The sequence below is a fragment of the Acanthochromis polyacanthus genome, chromosome 6, assembly GCF_021347895.1.
Source record: "Acanthochromis polyacanthus isolate Apoly-LR-REF ecotype Palm Island chromosome 6, KAUST_Apoly_ChrSc, whole genome shotgun sequence".
In the NCBI taxonomy this organism is placed as follows: domain Eukaryota; kingdom Metazoa; phylum Chordata; class Actinopteri; family Pomacentridae; genus Acanthochromis; species Acanthochromis polyacanthus.
Window position 1 is genome coordinate 24,199,076 of NC_067118.1, and position 16,299 is coordinate 24,215,374.

The 16,299-nt window shown below is 41.0% G+C and overlaps 1 protein-coding gene across 3 annotated transcripts; it reads right to left on the reverse strand.

Moving 5' to 3' along the window:
- Positions 1-1,770: 1,770 nt before the first annotated feature.
- On the reverse strand, positions 1,771-15,804 carry kcng1 (potassium voltage-gated channel, subfamily G, member 1). Of its 3 annotated transcripts, XM_022189809.2 has the most exons (5): positions 15,576-15,803; positions 14,771-14,941; positions 14,477-14,649; positions 4,851-5,678; positions 1,771-3,363 (listed from the first exon to the last, which is right to left on the reverse strand). In XM_022189809.2, exons 4-5 carry the CDS (start codon positions 5,622-5,624, stop codon positions 2,584-2,586), a joined length of 1,554 nt encoding a protein of 517 aa, XP_022045501.1. In that variant the 5' UTR covers positions 5,625-5,678; positions 14,477-14,649; positions 14,771-14,941; positions 15,576-15,803; the 3' UTR covers positions 1,771-2,583. The 3 variants fall into 3 exon arrangements, with proteins under 3 accessions (XP_022045501.1, XP_022045502.1, XP_022045503.1); XM_022189810.2 differs by lacking the exon at positions 14,771-14,941; XM_022189811.2 differs by lacking the exons at positions 14,477-14,649; positions 14,771-14,941 and having other exon boundaries at positions 15,576-15,804.
- Positions 15,805-16,299: the final 495 nt, after the last annotated feature.

Consider the following 16,299-nt stretch of genomic DNA (forward strand, 5'->3'; position numbering starts at 1 on the left):
TAAGGTGAAACTATTGTGGATCATTTGACATTTCAGTGATACTGCACAGATGTATACTCACTTCTGTTTATGTGACTTCATAATGTCAGGCCTTCTTGGCCAGATCTTCTATGAAAAAGATATTTTAATCTCAGCTGACCTGCTGTTTACATTGAAAATTAACACAGATGAAGAATTCAAAATATTAGGAAGACTTTTCAGTATAATGTAGTCGAGTACACAACCATCAGCCACAGAAGTATTGGATAGCATTAGATTGCACGTGCCTTTTTGTTTATCTGTATGTTTTGTATGTAAAAGATTTAGATGCAATATGACTACTAACTGTACCTGTCAGATAAATGTAGAGATAAATGAAGAAAAAAAGCCGATGTTCTGTTTTAAATGGGGCAGAAGAAAATAGTAGTCAAAAAATGAAAGAAAATACCAAGACCTTAAGACTGTTGTTAAGTTCAGGGTTTCAGTAAATGTCCGCAGTTATATTCTAAGATAGGGATGTCAAACATGCAGCCCGCGGGTCAAAAGCAGCCCACCAGAGGGTCCAATCCGGTCCGCCTGACGGCTGTAAAATGTAAAAATTATAAAGAAGACAGAAGCTGCAATTTGTAAAATTATACATTTAAAATCATTTCTGGACCTTGATAAGTTGTTTAGATCATAAAGGTAAATACTAGATTGCTCAATGTTTTTTTGTCATTTTGTGCCTCATTTTTGTAATATTTTGTCGTGTTTTTGTTGTTTTTTGTCCGACTGTTTCATCATTTTTGTCCTTCCATGTTTCCTTTTTGTCTCACTTGTGTTTTTTTGTCTTATTTTTGTCATTTTGTGTTTCACTTTAGTCGCTGTTTTGTCCGGTTGCTGTTGTTTTGTGTCTTTTTTTTGTCTCGCTTGTATTGTTTATCTCATTTTTTGTCGCTTTGTGTCTCGTTTTTATAATATTTTTTGCCATTTTGACCATAAAGTAAAATACTGTATCATTCAGTTCCAGAATAAACTTACTTTTCTGAAGAAATTTCAGGTTGTTTACGATGCTTTGTAAAAAGATAATTCCCTAAATGTGAACTTTTTCAGAGCGTACTTTTTTTTGCACTAGATCAAAGGAAAAATGTGGAATTGTCATTACTTATAGGCCATCATGCTCTGATTTTACTGGCCCGGCCCATTTGAGATCAAACAGGGCTGAATGTGGCCCTGAACTAAAATGAGTTTGACGCCCCTGTTCTAAGAGCAGTGACCTTGTTTGTGCCTCTCGTGTTTTATCAGTGTATTTCATTCACGAAGCTAAACCTGTTATGTTCTGAAAAAAGATTAGCTCCAGTTCTTTGAAAATCCCGGAATGTTGAACATGATTTACCACGCACTCTGAACACAATACAGGATCGCAGACTCTTCTAGGAATGTGGAGGACAGATTATTCTGCTTGGTGCATGAGGACAGATTTCCTGATTTGAGACCGGTGACTGTCGTGGTAATGGCATGTCAGTGCTTTTCTGTAATTCATTAAAATACTAGCTAACAGCAAGAAACATCAACATATACTTTCTTTTTCTTCTTCTTTCTTTTTAAGTGGCTTATGTTGAACAAATTGAGCAGAGATAAATATGTCATTTGTGGGAATCTATATTTAGTTTGTTCATCTTTGAAGTCTGCTGTGCGTGGTCCATGTCTTTGACTGCTTCTGCAAACCAAGCGATTATAAAGTGAAAAGTGAAATTTAAATTGAGGAGCAACAGTGAAATGATGTGCACAAAAGACAGAATTGCATTTAAATCCACTTTAAAGAGAGAATTTATAAACAGCTATGCACAGCAACTGCAGTAATTACAAGCACAATAATGCTATCTTCAGTGAGTATTCAAAATTGCATATGGAGCCTCAAGAAGTCAAAGAAGGACAATTAACACATCATAATTAATATGTTGATGCTGGCTGTGCCAGAGGGGGGATTAATGAGAAACCCTGTATAATTCTAAGAGTTTTCTTAATCAGTTAGAAGACAATCATTGGATCGAGGGTCACATTTTTAGCTTCCAAAGAAATTTCATTTTACTTTCGGGACTTAATAAAACAGCATTTTCCATTAAGTGAAAGAGGCTAACTCCCAGGAGCACATAACATCAACAAATTCATTTAAGTGTCTGGAGAAATCAGAGATAGAAAACATTACAATGTTGCTAAAATATAAAAATATTGTGCTTGGGTTCTTCCTCTTTTGTAAATGATTGTGTATTATAATATATGACTGTGGCAATCCTATAAGTTATTGTTATGCTTGACGTTTATGTATGTATTTTTCGTGAATTATGCTAAACTATCCAGAGGTTATTTTGAATGGAAGCAGTCATTTCTATTCATTTCCTACTCCTTCTTGCGTATCCTTTATGTTTATCTGAACACTGCTACACAGTGAGCTGCATTTATGGGAAGAAAAAAAATCCTTGTCACCTCATCTTTTTTTTTTTTACCCGTCTATGTATAGTCCTTTCTCTGCACCCTTATTTTTTTCTCTGAAGCCTTCTTTGTCAGGCTATCTGCCTCTCTTTCTAACACATACAGTGTGTCCTTCCTCATATTTTCGCTCTCTCAGTCATCCATGTCTCTGGCGTCAGATGACGCTATGGGGAAGAGCATATCACTCTCTAAGGACAGGTTGCTGCCCAGACCGGCCATGCGGCTCCGCAGCAGGAAGTGCGTCCTCCTCTGCAGGAGCCTCTGCTGCTCCTGCTTCAGCTCCACGTAGGAACGCGAAAAGGTGTGGAAGATGGAGGTGACAGGGAAGGCCATGAGGAGGATTCCACTCAGGATGCTGCTCAGAGCCACCACCTGACCTGGGATGCTCCTTGGCACCATGTCCCCGTAGCCCACTGTTGTCATGGTGATCACAGCCCACCAATAGGTAGCAGGGATGCTCGTGAACTCCTGTGTGGTGGCCATTTCATTCTCAATCAAGTACAACAGGGGGGAATACAGTGCGATGGCCACGCAGAGGAACAGGAGGAGCAGTCCGAACTCTCGAGTGCAGCGGCGTGCTGTCAGGCCAAGAGTCTGCAGGCCCAGCGAGTGGCGAGCTAACCGCATCACATAGAGGATGCGCAGGGCCCTCAGGACGCGCAGCACCAGGCCCACTTTGTCCAAGTAGCTGCTGCCAGAGCCCAGCCGCTTCTCCCCTGTGGAGGTGTTGTCCACCAGCAGCGTGATGTAGTACGGCAGGATGGCCACCACATCGATCAGGTTCAGGGGCTGCCTGAGGAAGGTCAGCTTGTTGCGATCTTGAATGAAGCGCAGGGTGAACTCCAGGGAGAACCAGGCTACACACACAGTCTCCACGATGAAGATATTGTAGCACATTCGGGAGCATGTGCCCTGTCAGAGAAAGACACAGAATGCGGTCATGTGGCTGTGCTAACATCACTAGAGGGAGCCACTTCAATGTGAAATCACGATCAAGGGCTATTCAGTGCAGGATGCTGCAGCAGGGAACACTACAAACATTTCACCATTACAGATAAAGCTCATGTCCGAAATGCACTTTCTTCAGTTATGGTGACAAATAAACCAGTGTGATTTTACCAACATTAATGATGATGAAAAGCACAAATTCTCAAAAATGACTGTGCCGTTCTTCACAAGCTTTTTTGTGGAAAAGGTAGGCTTTCCCTAGACGCAGTAATGACAGTGATTCAGTGCGTGGCTGTGATGCGGCACAAAGCATTACAAAGTGCATTCTGTGATATCAGAGAATTATATCATTATGAAACACACCCCCACAGAGGAGGAATGTTTTGAACAGACCCATCGCGGCACCTGAAAACTCCGCTGTGAACCTGTCAGAGACACTGTGAATGCAACACTTTATTATCTGACTGACAAATTAGAGGCGGTGGAGCTGTAAGGATGAGATTAATGACACTTTTAATTAAACAGGTTGATTGTGACATTCTCAGAAGAGTGCATTGTGAATACAAAGTGAGGATGCCAGGTCCATTATAACGCTGCAACTCCATCAGAGTCAGGACACTGAGTTTTGGTTTATCAGCGACTGTAGAAGTGGTGACAACTCAGCTACATCTAATGTACGGCAGCAGGTCTTGCCAATGTGAAACTTGTGTCAGCTGCATGAAATGTGGTTCCTTTCAAACAAAACCGTTGAGGTTTTGGTTTTACACTCCACCCACTTACCACGCATACAGTATCTCTACTTCATTTCCTGAACAAGAAAGGAAAAAAATTTGAAAAAATACTGAAGCACTCGTTCCTAAAATAGACTGTAAAGTGTTTGCAGTTGCTCTCGACTGCTATCCAAAAGGAGAATGTTTGACAAAAAAAAAAAGCTTCTAAGAGAAATTAATGACATTATTCAAAACCTGTTTGCACTTTAGTCTGTGAGAAGATTATGTGTGTGGCTCAAATATTCCCTGATTTGACGAATGAGGCCAGGGTGCTAATTAAGGTTGTGATTGAAGTCAGACACAAGAATGGAAGCGTTTCATGAAAGCAGACTGAGACATCTTCAAATATTTCTTCTAATCTGAAAAAACAACTGTTACACACTGTGGCTCTCAGCAGTTTCCTGAGAGGAGGTTTTAAACGACATGACAGATGAGGCACGTCGTTATTAGCAGCTCAGTTTAAATCTGCTGACAAACGCACTCTTTCCGCAACGCTGGGTTCACACATTCACTGTCAGTGCAGCAGTGTCTCTTTGTGTCCTCTGGTGAAAACATGGAACACAACAGGTTTTGTGTTGGGCCATTTTTTTTGTGTTGAGGCATCTTGGTAATTTAATTTTTTCCATATTGTGACTTTTTATCATCTTAATGTGGAATGTTAAATGTCATTTATTTACTCACCGCCTCCTCCTCCTCCCTCATGGCAGGCATGGTGCTGATGGATAGGTTGATAGCAGTGATGGTGACAAACAACACTGACAAACAAGCAAAGATCTTCCCTGGGAGGCCCGAGTGAGGCCTCTCCACCATGTCTCTTAGCTTCCCCATGCAGCGGTTGAGTCTGGACTCTTCTACATGCTCCCCCTGACCACTGTCTGAATCCAACAGATCCTCCAGGAATTCCTCCTCCTCCTCCGCTCTCTCCATCGCCTCAAACTCCTCCATACGCTGCAGCAGCCTCCTCCGACAGCACCACTCCAGACTCTCCTCAGGAACCCCCCAGTAGAGCAGCTCCTCCCTGAAGGAGAGGGCGCACATCTCCCTGAGGGAGCGCAGCTTCCCGGCTCTCAGGAAGGTCAGGATGGTCCGGAAGGCGCAGGGGCTGCGGTCAAAGAAGAACTCATTGTGGGTAACATCGTAGTCATCACAGATGCGCATGATCTCATCGAAGCTGCTGCAGAGGTGCAGCTGGCCCAGCCGAGACAGGGGGAAGTCCTCTAAGGTGGTCCAAGGGAGCTGGTACCGCAGGCCGCCCACATTGATGATGGCGTGGAGTTTGCGGGCGCTGGACAGGGGGATGTTTTCATGGATGGTGCTGAGCTCTGGGGCAGGCTGGGCCCTCTTGTAGAAGGCCCCCTTGTGAGCCTCCTCCTCGTGCCGGTTGAGAGAGGTATCAGAGGCACAGCTCAGGGCGCTGTAGTCATAGTCGGAGCCATCACCCGCCAACAGGGTCATCTTTACTGATCCGCTCACATCCCTGTGCTCAACCTCCTGTCAGCACACTCTTACCTTCAGACAGGAAACAGAGAATGAACAGTTAGTATGGCGTCAGTCCAGGTCAGTTCACACAGAACTTAGATAATATGTTGCTGAACTGTCTCAGACTTTTTTCGGAGTTGACTTATTTGGCAGTAGGGACCAAATACGCTCTATTCTCTAAAGAAATGTCTAAAATAGTGAGGCCATTTTAAGGGTTCAATATCTCCAGGAATGTAACTTCCATAGATATAAAATCTGAAAGATCCAAATCACTGAAAGGCTCCAGCAGAGGCCAAATATTCAATTACTGGCAAATGGAAAAAAATGCACCATTTCTAAATGTGGGTAGTGTTAAGGTCTTAGAACGTTCCTATAAGAGCATACATATGGATGCATCCATGTTTCCGCATTAAAAAAAAAAAAAAAAAAAAATCAGTCTTTGGTCAGCATATTGCCAACCTTTAAGACCTCTAACGTCTCTTGAATCTGATGCGTTGCAAATATGGCAAGCCAGTGTTTCAATCTTTTAGTATTATGGCATGCCCTTTTGCACATTTGAAACAAAGGATCAAATTCCTCACCAAAAAAGTTCTTTTTAACTGTTCAGTGGAACATTTTACTTAGAGGTCACGTAGGGTCATTTTAAAGTTAAAATTGTTTCTCAATCATCTAAATTCTGGATGTACTTATTGCAAATGTTTCTTCTTTAATCTACCCTGACATTTTACTGTGGTATGTGTTGTTGTCATTCATTTTGACATTTTTATCTCTTCTGTCTTTTATGCTGCAGTCAATTGCCTGTATGTGAACCGGATAAAGTCTGAACTGAATTACTATTGCATTTTATAAAATGTGTTGTTTAACAAGATAAAAATAAAAAAGCGGTTGATTTATTGACGTGGATCCAGTAAAAGATTAATGTTAGCTTACTTACTCTTATACTGACACGGTTTCTTTAACACTGTGGCTCGGAGCTTGCGTGCTAAAACATAGCGGATATCCTTTTACTTCAGAATGACTCAGACTACTACACAGTATTATTGCACCCACTTCTACTTTTTGCATTTAAAATTTAATGGCTGGTTTTAATGAGAAGGCATAGTTCTGAGTGAATGGTATCTGCAAGAAATGCCAAATATTCTTAAAATACAACAGGGAAGCTACAAAAGTCTGAGGGATTATTTTCATGATCCAACTTAATTGAATCTCATTAACTTGAATGTTACACTGATTTTGTAAAAAATTTTTTATCAACTCCAAAGACTGGGATGACCACAGTAAATAACTAAAAACATGCACAGTCTTTTTTCATTTGGTCTTACTTGGATGTTTGTGCCTGAGGCTTAGTTTCAGACATGAGGCAGTAGTTTTCATTAGGTATGCTCTCTAAACTATAGAGTAGTCTGCCTGAGGGTTAACCCGACTCTACAGCTGTAGACCCTTTGAAACAAAATCTGTCTAAATTGCTTGATCTCAATGACATTTAAAAATGTAATCATCAATGTATTCTTGTCTCTTTTTAAATAACTTAATCATCATCTTCTAATACTAGTTTATTACTTTCAATATTCATTTGTAAAAGCAAACAGTTATTTTTCTGTAAAGCATTGCATCTTGTTAAGTTAGTTACTTAACAAGATAGAGATTGCTCTGAAATATATAATTTCCAAATCTGAGCTTTGTCTACCAGAATGAAAGACAATATGGTGTCCTCAGTTTAATTGTCTGTCTAAGGTGGAAAAATCAACTGAGACCACAAGGAGGCAGAGAGAGAAATTCACAGAAACAGCACTGACATGCTAGCTGTGATTTACAATTTACAAAGTGCTGTCCATACTTCAACAGTATTACAACTCTGACAACTTAGTGGGATTTGCCTAAAGATATATTTGATAGCTTTCCATCATTCTGATGAAAACACTGATAATACTGTAAGTCTCTGAGGTAATCCTTGGGGTACAGCAAAAAGATAGGAAACAGCTACCATGTCTACAAACCTCAAGGTGACTAGAAGACTCCAGTGTCATTTCAAATGACCAAAGCTTAACATTCATCCATCCATTCTCCATACACCGCTTTATCCCCACTAGGGTCGCGGGGGGTGCTGGAGCCTATCCCAGCTGACTCGGCGAAGGCAGGGACACCCTGGACAGGTCGCCGGTCTGTCACAGGGCTACATATACAGACAAACAATCACACTCACATTCACACCTACGGACAATTTAGAGTAATCAATTAACCTCAGCATATTTTTGGACTGTGGGAGGAAGCCGGAGTACCCAGAGAAAACCCACACATGCACAGAGATAACATGCAAACTTCATGCAGAAAGATCCCAGGCCCACCCCGAGATTTGAACCAGGGATCTTCTTGCTGCAAGGCGAAAGTACTGACCACTACTCCACTGTGCAGCCCCAGAGCTTAACATGAAGATGTAAATTACTGAGCTTTGATGGGCATGACCATTTTTAACTTTTCTAGAGGACCTGGCAAGCTGAGCTAAGCTAAATGAAGCTAAGCTAAGCTAAGCTGCGCTAAGCGAATCAGCACAAACTCTAGCACCAAAATTAGTGTATAGACATGACAGAAGAATCAATCTCCTCATCCCAGACAGAAAAGTGATGTATATTTCAAACGTTGTCCCTGCAGAAAAATGATTTTAGCACCTCTCCACTTTCTACCTTAATAGGACTCAAAGCGGAGCACCATTGGGTTCAGAGTCTTGACCGAGGACATTTCGGCATGTGGCGGGATCAGGGATCAAACTGCCAACCTTGTGATTATTGGACAACTGTCACCCCTATAATATTTCTCATTGTGTTCTGAAGTTATAAATTTAGAAGTTTCTTCAGTGGAAATGATTCCTTTTCCCCATCCAATAACTTCTATGCACCTCTACGCCATCCTTTCGGAAGGTACAGCTGAGTTAAGTCCCAGCCTCTTTCTCCTCTCACCCCTCCCCATCCATTGCAGCTTGAACACACCAGTTCACCTTCAGAGCAACACTGATACAGAACATCACAACATGGAAGGTGATAAGATTGTTTTCCCTGGTTTGTTACATATCAAATCATGGAGGATTTAAATTGTGTTTTAAGAATGTTATCATTACGCTGAACTGTTAAAAAGTGGAAATACTCAGTCATGGTGTTTTCTTATGATATGCCAAGTAAAAAAGTACTATATGGACATGATAAGGCAAAAGAAATAGATTTTCACCAGATGGAGTCTTTATAATAGTTATTTGTGAAGACAAAAATAAGGTTATGTTAACTGCAATGAGGAACATCTTTGTTGTGATTGAAACAACAGATCAGTATTATCTGTCCAATATATCCCTTCGAGAAGAAGAGGAACTAATAACTAAATTAATCTTCGTTACCTTTTACATCCTTACAACAACACGTCTGTGCTATTACCTTAGCAGTATGAATATGCCAGTTAAGCACCATTAAAGGTGGTCACTGAGCTCCAGCATACATCAAGAGACAACAATTTCACTCCCTGCAGTGTGCACCAACATCTGTTACCCACAGCTGCCTGGAATTACAAATAATGACCCGATGTTGTACTGATTGTTACTGTAGTTGTATAATTCACTCATAAATCCGTTGTGTACAGATGGGCTGCTGAAGAGGCTATTTTTAAACACTAAGTAATCTATCTGTGCTACTTTTTAAATCTCTCTCAACAACATCGATCAGAGTAAAAACACTAATCTCAGTTAGGTGTTGACCCGCACTTCCATGAACTGACACCTGCGACGCAAACACCCTGAGGGGGTGTCTGGGGAAATCAATGAGTTTGAGGATCTTCAAGAAAAATCTACAACCAGTGATTCATCTGAGTGTACATCTAGCAATCACATGGCTTCTATTTAGAGCCAACATACCAATATTTTTCATGTTTGTTCTCACGTTCACATCTTTTTGAATTGCAGTCACACGGAAAGAACAAAATCCGATATGATACACTGTAAAAAAAATCTGTTAAAAAGTTGCCAAAATCTGGCAGCAAGGATGAAAGAAATATACAAAAACATTGCAGTATTCAAAATTACAGTGTTTTAATTTCTAAAATACCAGAAAATATATAACAATTTGGCCTTTTTTTCCCCAAAGTCGACATGGTAGTTAATACCTTTTCTTTGATTTTACTAAATACTATATTTTACTATTTTATCTTACTTCCAAAATCTGTGAAATAACAGCATCAAAATGATCAATACTCAATCTGTCAAAATCTTTCCTTTTGAAACAGCAGCAAATATCTATAAGCTTTTTTAAATGATTTAAATACAGCACAGTGAAACAATCTAGTGTAATTTTACAGTCAAATTTAGTAAAAAAAAAAAAAGAATTATTGATAAAAAAATACAGATTTTTTTATAGTTCTATAGGTCTATTTGTTTAGGGCTTACATATAAATCATTACCTTTATACTGTGAAAAACTGTATAAAACATTAATTTTTTTGTACAGTGTAAGAAAGACAAAAAAAATGTTCATTGTATATCACCAGTGTAGTGAGGACCTCGTGGCCGGTGTCCAAACTAATTTAATCAATTACAGTAATTTAGGGGGAGGCATTTTAGCGAGTCAGAAATTAAAATGTCAGTGCCTGGATGTGCTGCACTACCAATTGTGGGTCAGGAAGGAGGCCGTGGCTTCTAAACTGGGGATGTGAATGTGTCAACTGAATGGTTATTAGGCACCTGCACTGTCAGCCTCTGTGAGCCACTGATTACAGTCAGCACCATCTTCCACCCATGAAATTAGAGTAAACCCCCCTTAACATCTTCTCTCCAACACCCTGCCTGGTTGCATTAACTTCATCTCGCCTCCAGGTCAGGTGGCATCACTACTCTTTGTATTCTGATATGTTTTATCACTAAAAGAAAGAAGGAAGTAGAGCAACAAAAGGAAAAAAAAAATCACTAATTTCCCATGCTTTGGGTACAAATAAGGTAAACTGGATTAAGATGCCCCCACATAATTGAATACTCGATCCAGCCAGTTTTCATTTGAGGACTTTGCTTAGATGGTCGTCACTTTGGTAATGTTACACAGAACTGAAATCAATTTACTGGTCTGAGGAAATGTTTTTAAAAAGTTTTGATGTTGATTAGATATTTTGACAGAACAAAAAAGCTTCTGTGTTTTTTTTATAACATGAAAGTCAGAGAGTCCCCCATGGACAACAATGATTTTCAACACTTGAGCCTTTCAAATGTTAAATTTCCAATAAACTATGTTCAAATCTAAACGCTTTCTTGCCAAGTTCAGATCGTACTTTGGGGACGACCATAGATAGGCGTTTATGATTTCCATGTTTCCTTGTTAAAAGACAAATAAACACAATTCTGTTTATCAGGACTTTATATTTGGTGTTCTAATAACAAAATTATAGTCAGTAATGTCTGAATTACCCTCTAATTTTGTCCAGTAAAGCATACTTCCTGTGCACATATTATACTGATACTCTACTGATATATATATACAAACTACCAGTCAAAGTTTGGACACACCTTCTCACTCAATGGTTTTTATTTGATTATTTTATAAACTGTAGATTAATATTGAAGACATCAAAACCATAAAAGAATACATATGGAATTATGTTGTAAACAAAAAACTGTTAATCTTCAGTATTAATCTACATTGTAGAAAATAATACAAATAAATACAAAGCATTGAATGAGATGGTGTGTCCAAACTTTTGACTGGTAGTGTGTATCTGTCTCTCTCTATATAAACATTCTACTAAAGGAAGGCATTTCACAAGGTGTACGCTACTGTCAAACTAGCACTGTTCAACAAAACCAAAACACAAAAATGTAAATCATATCTTAAAACACTGTAGAATCCCTCCTTTTTGCTGCTTCTCACATTCTCCCTCCATGCGGCGGAGGTTATCGATACGCCTACAATGCATCGCCAGTGTGGATGTGCACAAGCCTACGCCACTCTCCTACCAGATTAAATCACACTTAACCCCTTGAGGCCGTTTGATTTCTCACTTTGCCTTTAAACCGATTGTGCTTTTGCCTTTCTACAGTCACAGGAGCATTTTTTTAAACTCTTGTTTTTTCTCCTCTCTGCTCTGTTGTGCCTCTGATGCTTCCTCTGGGGGACGAAGTCTATCTGGGAAGAAGAGATGAAACGGCGCAAAGACAGCGAAGGCTGTTCTCCCCACCAGATCGGCTGAGGTCTGGCCTCTCTCTGTGCCAGCGTTATCACAGCTAAGCCACAGGGCATGTTCTCCAGATTGCCTGGTGAGTCACTGGGTTGTGAGTCTCTGTTGCCTGACTGCATTGTGCATGAGTGTCCCACAGTTCCCCCCTCAGGAGTCTTTGGGGAGCTTCGCTACCACCAATATTGACTGGGATGATTTTAATGAGCATCATAATGACAACGGGAAAACTGCAAGATCAACACAGAGCTAATTTTCAAAGAATTTTGTCAAGGCTTTTAAAAGTTAAGAAGTTGTGAATTGTTGTTTTTTAATCAGCCTGTAGAGACGTCTGCAAGACTTCTGTTCAAGGGCGATGGTTCAAACTATTTAAAAAGAGCATATGTAGAGCAGCTAGGAGACATGAGTAGCTCCTTTATTAGTGACGGTTATTTATGGCTGCAGATCTGCATATTGTTGTAAGACAGATTTCACCAATCTGTCTCTGAATCAAGGATTTGCAATTCAACTTGACACAATCTGTGAAATACAGACACATGGTAATTTAATGAGGATCAGATTTTTTCCCAGTATTTCTGATGAAAATCTGAATGTCACAGTATTACAACAGTCACTTATCTTTCCTGTGGCAGCTGTTGAGAGAGCAGAGTGCTGTCTTATTTTCTAACATGTACTCTAACAATTGTGTTTACCGTTATGGGTTGAACAATAAGCTACTCGAAAATGAATTCTCCTCATAAAGGTTTCTGAGAGAGAGAGAGAGAGAGAGAGAGAGAGAGAGAGAGAGAGAGAGAGAGAGAGAGAGAGAGAGAGAGAGAGAGAGAGAGAGAGAGAGCGAGAGCGAGAGCGAGAGAGAGAGAGAGGATGGAGTCCTACTATGGCCTCTTGGGCTTAATGACCATCTAAACCACACCATGTCCCTCAGCTCTCCCCCAACAACCAATTCTCTTCCTATTCCCTGAGGAGCTCACTGTTCTCTAATGGACTGTAAGAGGGTGGTGTTTCCAGAAATGGACCACAATAGCTGCCAAACTGTCTCTCTCTTCCCCTCTCTCTCTCTTTTGTCTCTCTGATATCTGGTTAAACACTGAAGCAGTCAGGCATGCCAGGAGCAGTTCCACCCAAGAAGACCTTTCCTTACAGTAATTCCTGCAGGAATAGTTGTAAACAAAAATGTTGCTTTTTTGTTGGAAGTGGGCGGTATTAATGCATACTGAGAAAGCCTGGAAGATGCTGTAGCTCCGGGGCAATAACAGTCTCCCCAGCATTGTCTGCGGTCCACCACAGCGAGCTGCTCTCTGCTTCTGAGGTACGCTGAAGTATGCTGTGGAGATAATACATCTCAGTAATGAGCTATGTTCGCACTAATGGCGGGTTTTATTTTCATTCTGTTAACCACACAGATGCATTTGTAAAGCACGCCACCCTTCATTTGTAAGAATGTTTCTTTGTGATCATACTTTAAACACTAAGCAGGCAGTTATCACTTTAATTGTCGATTTTCCTCTCCTTTTTTGGATGAAACTTCTCATAACACAGGGCAAATGAGAAGCGTCACACCTCTGTCATTTTCTGTCTGCAGTTTATTTCTCAGCCCGTCCTCTGTTTGTCCTTCCTCTTAAAGCACTCGATCCCCCAGACAATCTGAGCTGACCCACCAAATCCCCACATTTCTGGATCACTGCTCCACATTATGCCTCAGCACTCCTCATCCTCTTATCCCTAAACAAACTGTCACATACAACACAGAACACACCTCAACTGCTCCTCAACTTTACACCCATCGCTCGCATTCTGTAAAACTATAGCATGCTTATTTTCCTTTTTCACCTCAGGAATTTTTCTTTCCCAACTGGATGGTTGCACACTCTCACCGTTTGTGAGTGCTCGTCTAACTTGATTATATAAATATTGCATAACATTAAGTTCTCTGCATCGTCTGTGTGCATTAACCAGTTCTCACTGTTCAACATTCGATGCCCTCTTTCTGACCAAACATAGCTCAAGGCTATGTAAATAATATCTTTCTCACAAGGGGCTGATAAAAGTGTTTCTAAAGCCAGGCACAACCTCAGACCAGTGAAGACTTGACCGTCTGTCACTTCAGACAGAGTGTTTGAAAAGACCTGTGCACCCAGTGCAGGTCCCTGTGGGTGGAGGTGACTGAAGCTACGGGAAATGGTCGATCAAAGATCGGCAAGGAAAAAGACTCAACTCTTAACACTGTTACGCCGTGAGTGAAAAAGTACTTTAGCTGATGAGATGGAATAAATGGAGCAGACAAACAGCCACACAGGGCTTTCTCTTCTGCAGGGTTGATGGATGTGAAGTGAGATTGAAAGAGATGAAGAAGAGGGAATTGAGACACACCACTTGATGGTCAGCATTGAAAATGTTTGGTGTCCAGTGCAGAAAATTAAAGCTTTCGTGTCGCTGGATGCAGCATGTCTGCATGTCTGACTTTAGAAAAGCGGTGCAAGTGACAACTGACAGTTGGTGTATTTTTAGATTTCTGCACAGCGTGGATGTGTTCAAAATCAAGCGTGAATAGGACTATTTCATTAAAACATAGTCTAAATTCACGGCCTCGGATTGCTTTGACTACAGGAAGAGAGAAAAGAATTTCATCTTACTTACACTTTCAAATCACATCCATCACCCGATTTCTGAGTGTTGAGCCCTGACTGAAGATCCCTTTGTGTACCCACTGGTGCGATGGGAAATAGTGTTGCTGATGGGACTGTGACTCTTCGATCCGCCTCAGGGACACAAGAGGATATCTACACCGGATACCTTACACATAAGGACACCTGGGAATAGCAAATTATAATTACTTCACTGGCCCTTCTTTGTGGGGGAGAATCAGACAGCCACTATTATCTGTTAGAACAGGAAAAAGTCATTAGTTCATCTCATTATAGTCACAATTACCTGGAGGAGGGGTAGAGGATGATGTATTACATATCATACATCACCGATCCATAGTCGAGTCGGGAGGCATTTGCATTGTGGACTCATAATCGCGTTATGGGCGATAATCATGTAAAATCATCCTTGAAGTGAGACCATGTGCTGCGTCGAAAATGGTCTCTTATGGATTCACTGAAACATAACATCAGTCATGATTCACTGTTTGAGGACTTGAAGTGGCTCTCGGATTCAGAAGTTTCTCTTACATCAATTTAAAATTAGATTTTGAAAAGTGCTTCTGCAAACATAATGCATTTTGAGGACACATCCCTGCAAGAAAATATGTCTCTCTAGGCTGAACACAGCCTCCGATGGAATATCAGCAAATGTTTACAGATCATAACACGGCGTAATGTGGCTGCAGCCTTGTTACCATGGTGTGCACGCAGAGTATCCAGCATGCAAATAACTGTCATCCGTTCAAGACATATTGCAGATGCACCGAAAGATCCCGAAAAAAATCAAAAGTGAATTTAATCAGCTCAGCTTTATTACAGCTGCTGCACATTTTAAGCTGGAAACAGTGTGGACAGCACACATCTGATTATTTTTGAACAACATTTTTTGAGTCAACACATTCAACAAAACAGTATTTCTAAGATCAAGCCAGGTGAGATCAGGGGGGATGTCATTTCTGAGCTCTCGCAGAGGAAACAAATGCTGCCCTGCAAGTGCACAACAAACTCTTAAACTCACAAACTCTTAAGCACGCCTCAAGTTTGGAAATATTTTCACATGAGAAGAACAACAAAAAAAAAATACTCACTGCGATCTTGAGCCAGTTTCTCGGTTTGTGTTAGTTTGCGGAAGAAGCCTGAAAGTGATGAGAGGAAAACACACGAGAAAATCGGAAATGTGTTTTGAGCTTCTGCTGTCAGCTCGTTTAACTCGGCTCCGTCTCTGCACTGGCACTAGACTGGCGGAGTACGAGCAGGATATTTGATGATCATGAGCAACAGGCTGCCTCCCCTCCCCTCACCTTCCTCCCCTCACCTCCCTCCCTCGTCTCTCTCTCTCTCTCTCTCTCTCTCAAACTCCTTCCTCTCCTCTTCCTCCAGCGCTGACATCAGAAGTGGGATGTGCCATTATACCAAAAGATTTGGAGAGAAATCCATGGCAACCACCATCTAGAGAGCCGTGCTTCCCCCCTTCACCTTTAAACCAGCGAATAATCACCGCCTTTTGATTGTAGATTCACACAAAGGTTTATATTTGTCCAGTGGGCAACTCAGCTGAGGGGGGAGGCAGGGAGGAGGAGAGGGAGAGAGGGAGGGAGGGCCGCTGTGGGCTGGCACAGACTCGCAGGGTTGTCCAATTTTAGACAAGTGGTGGGAAACGCTATCAGGAGGTATGATGATGATGATGATGATGATGATGAGGGAGTCATGGCTCATACACAGAATGTTTATCACCACCACAACAAACGCTGCAGTTACATTTTTACTCTTGTGTTTCTAATCACCAATTCTTCCAAGTGAAAACATTAAGTG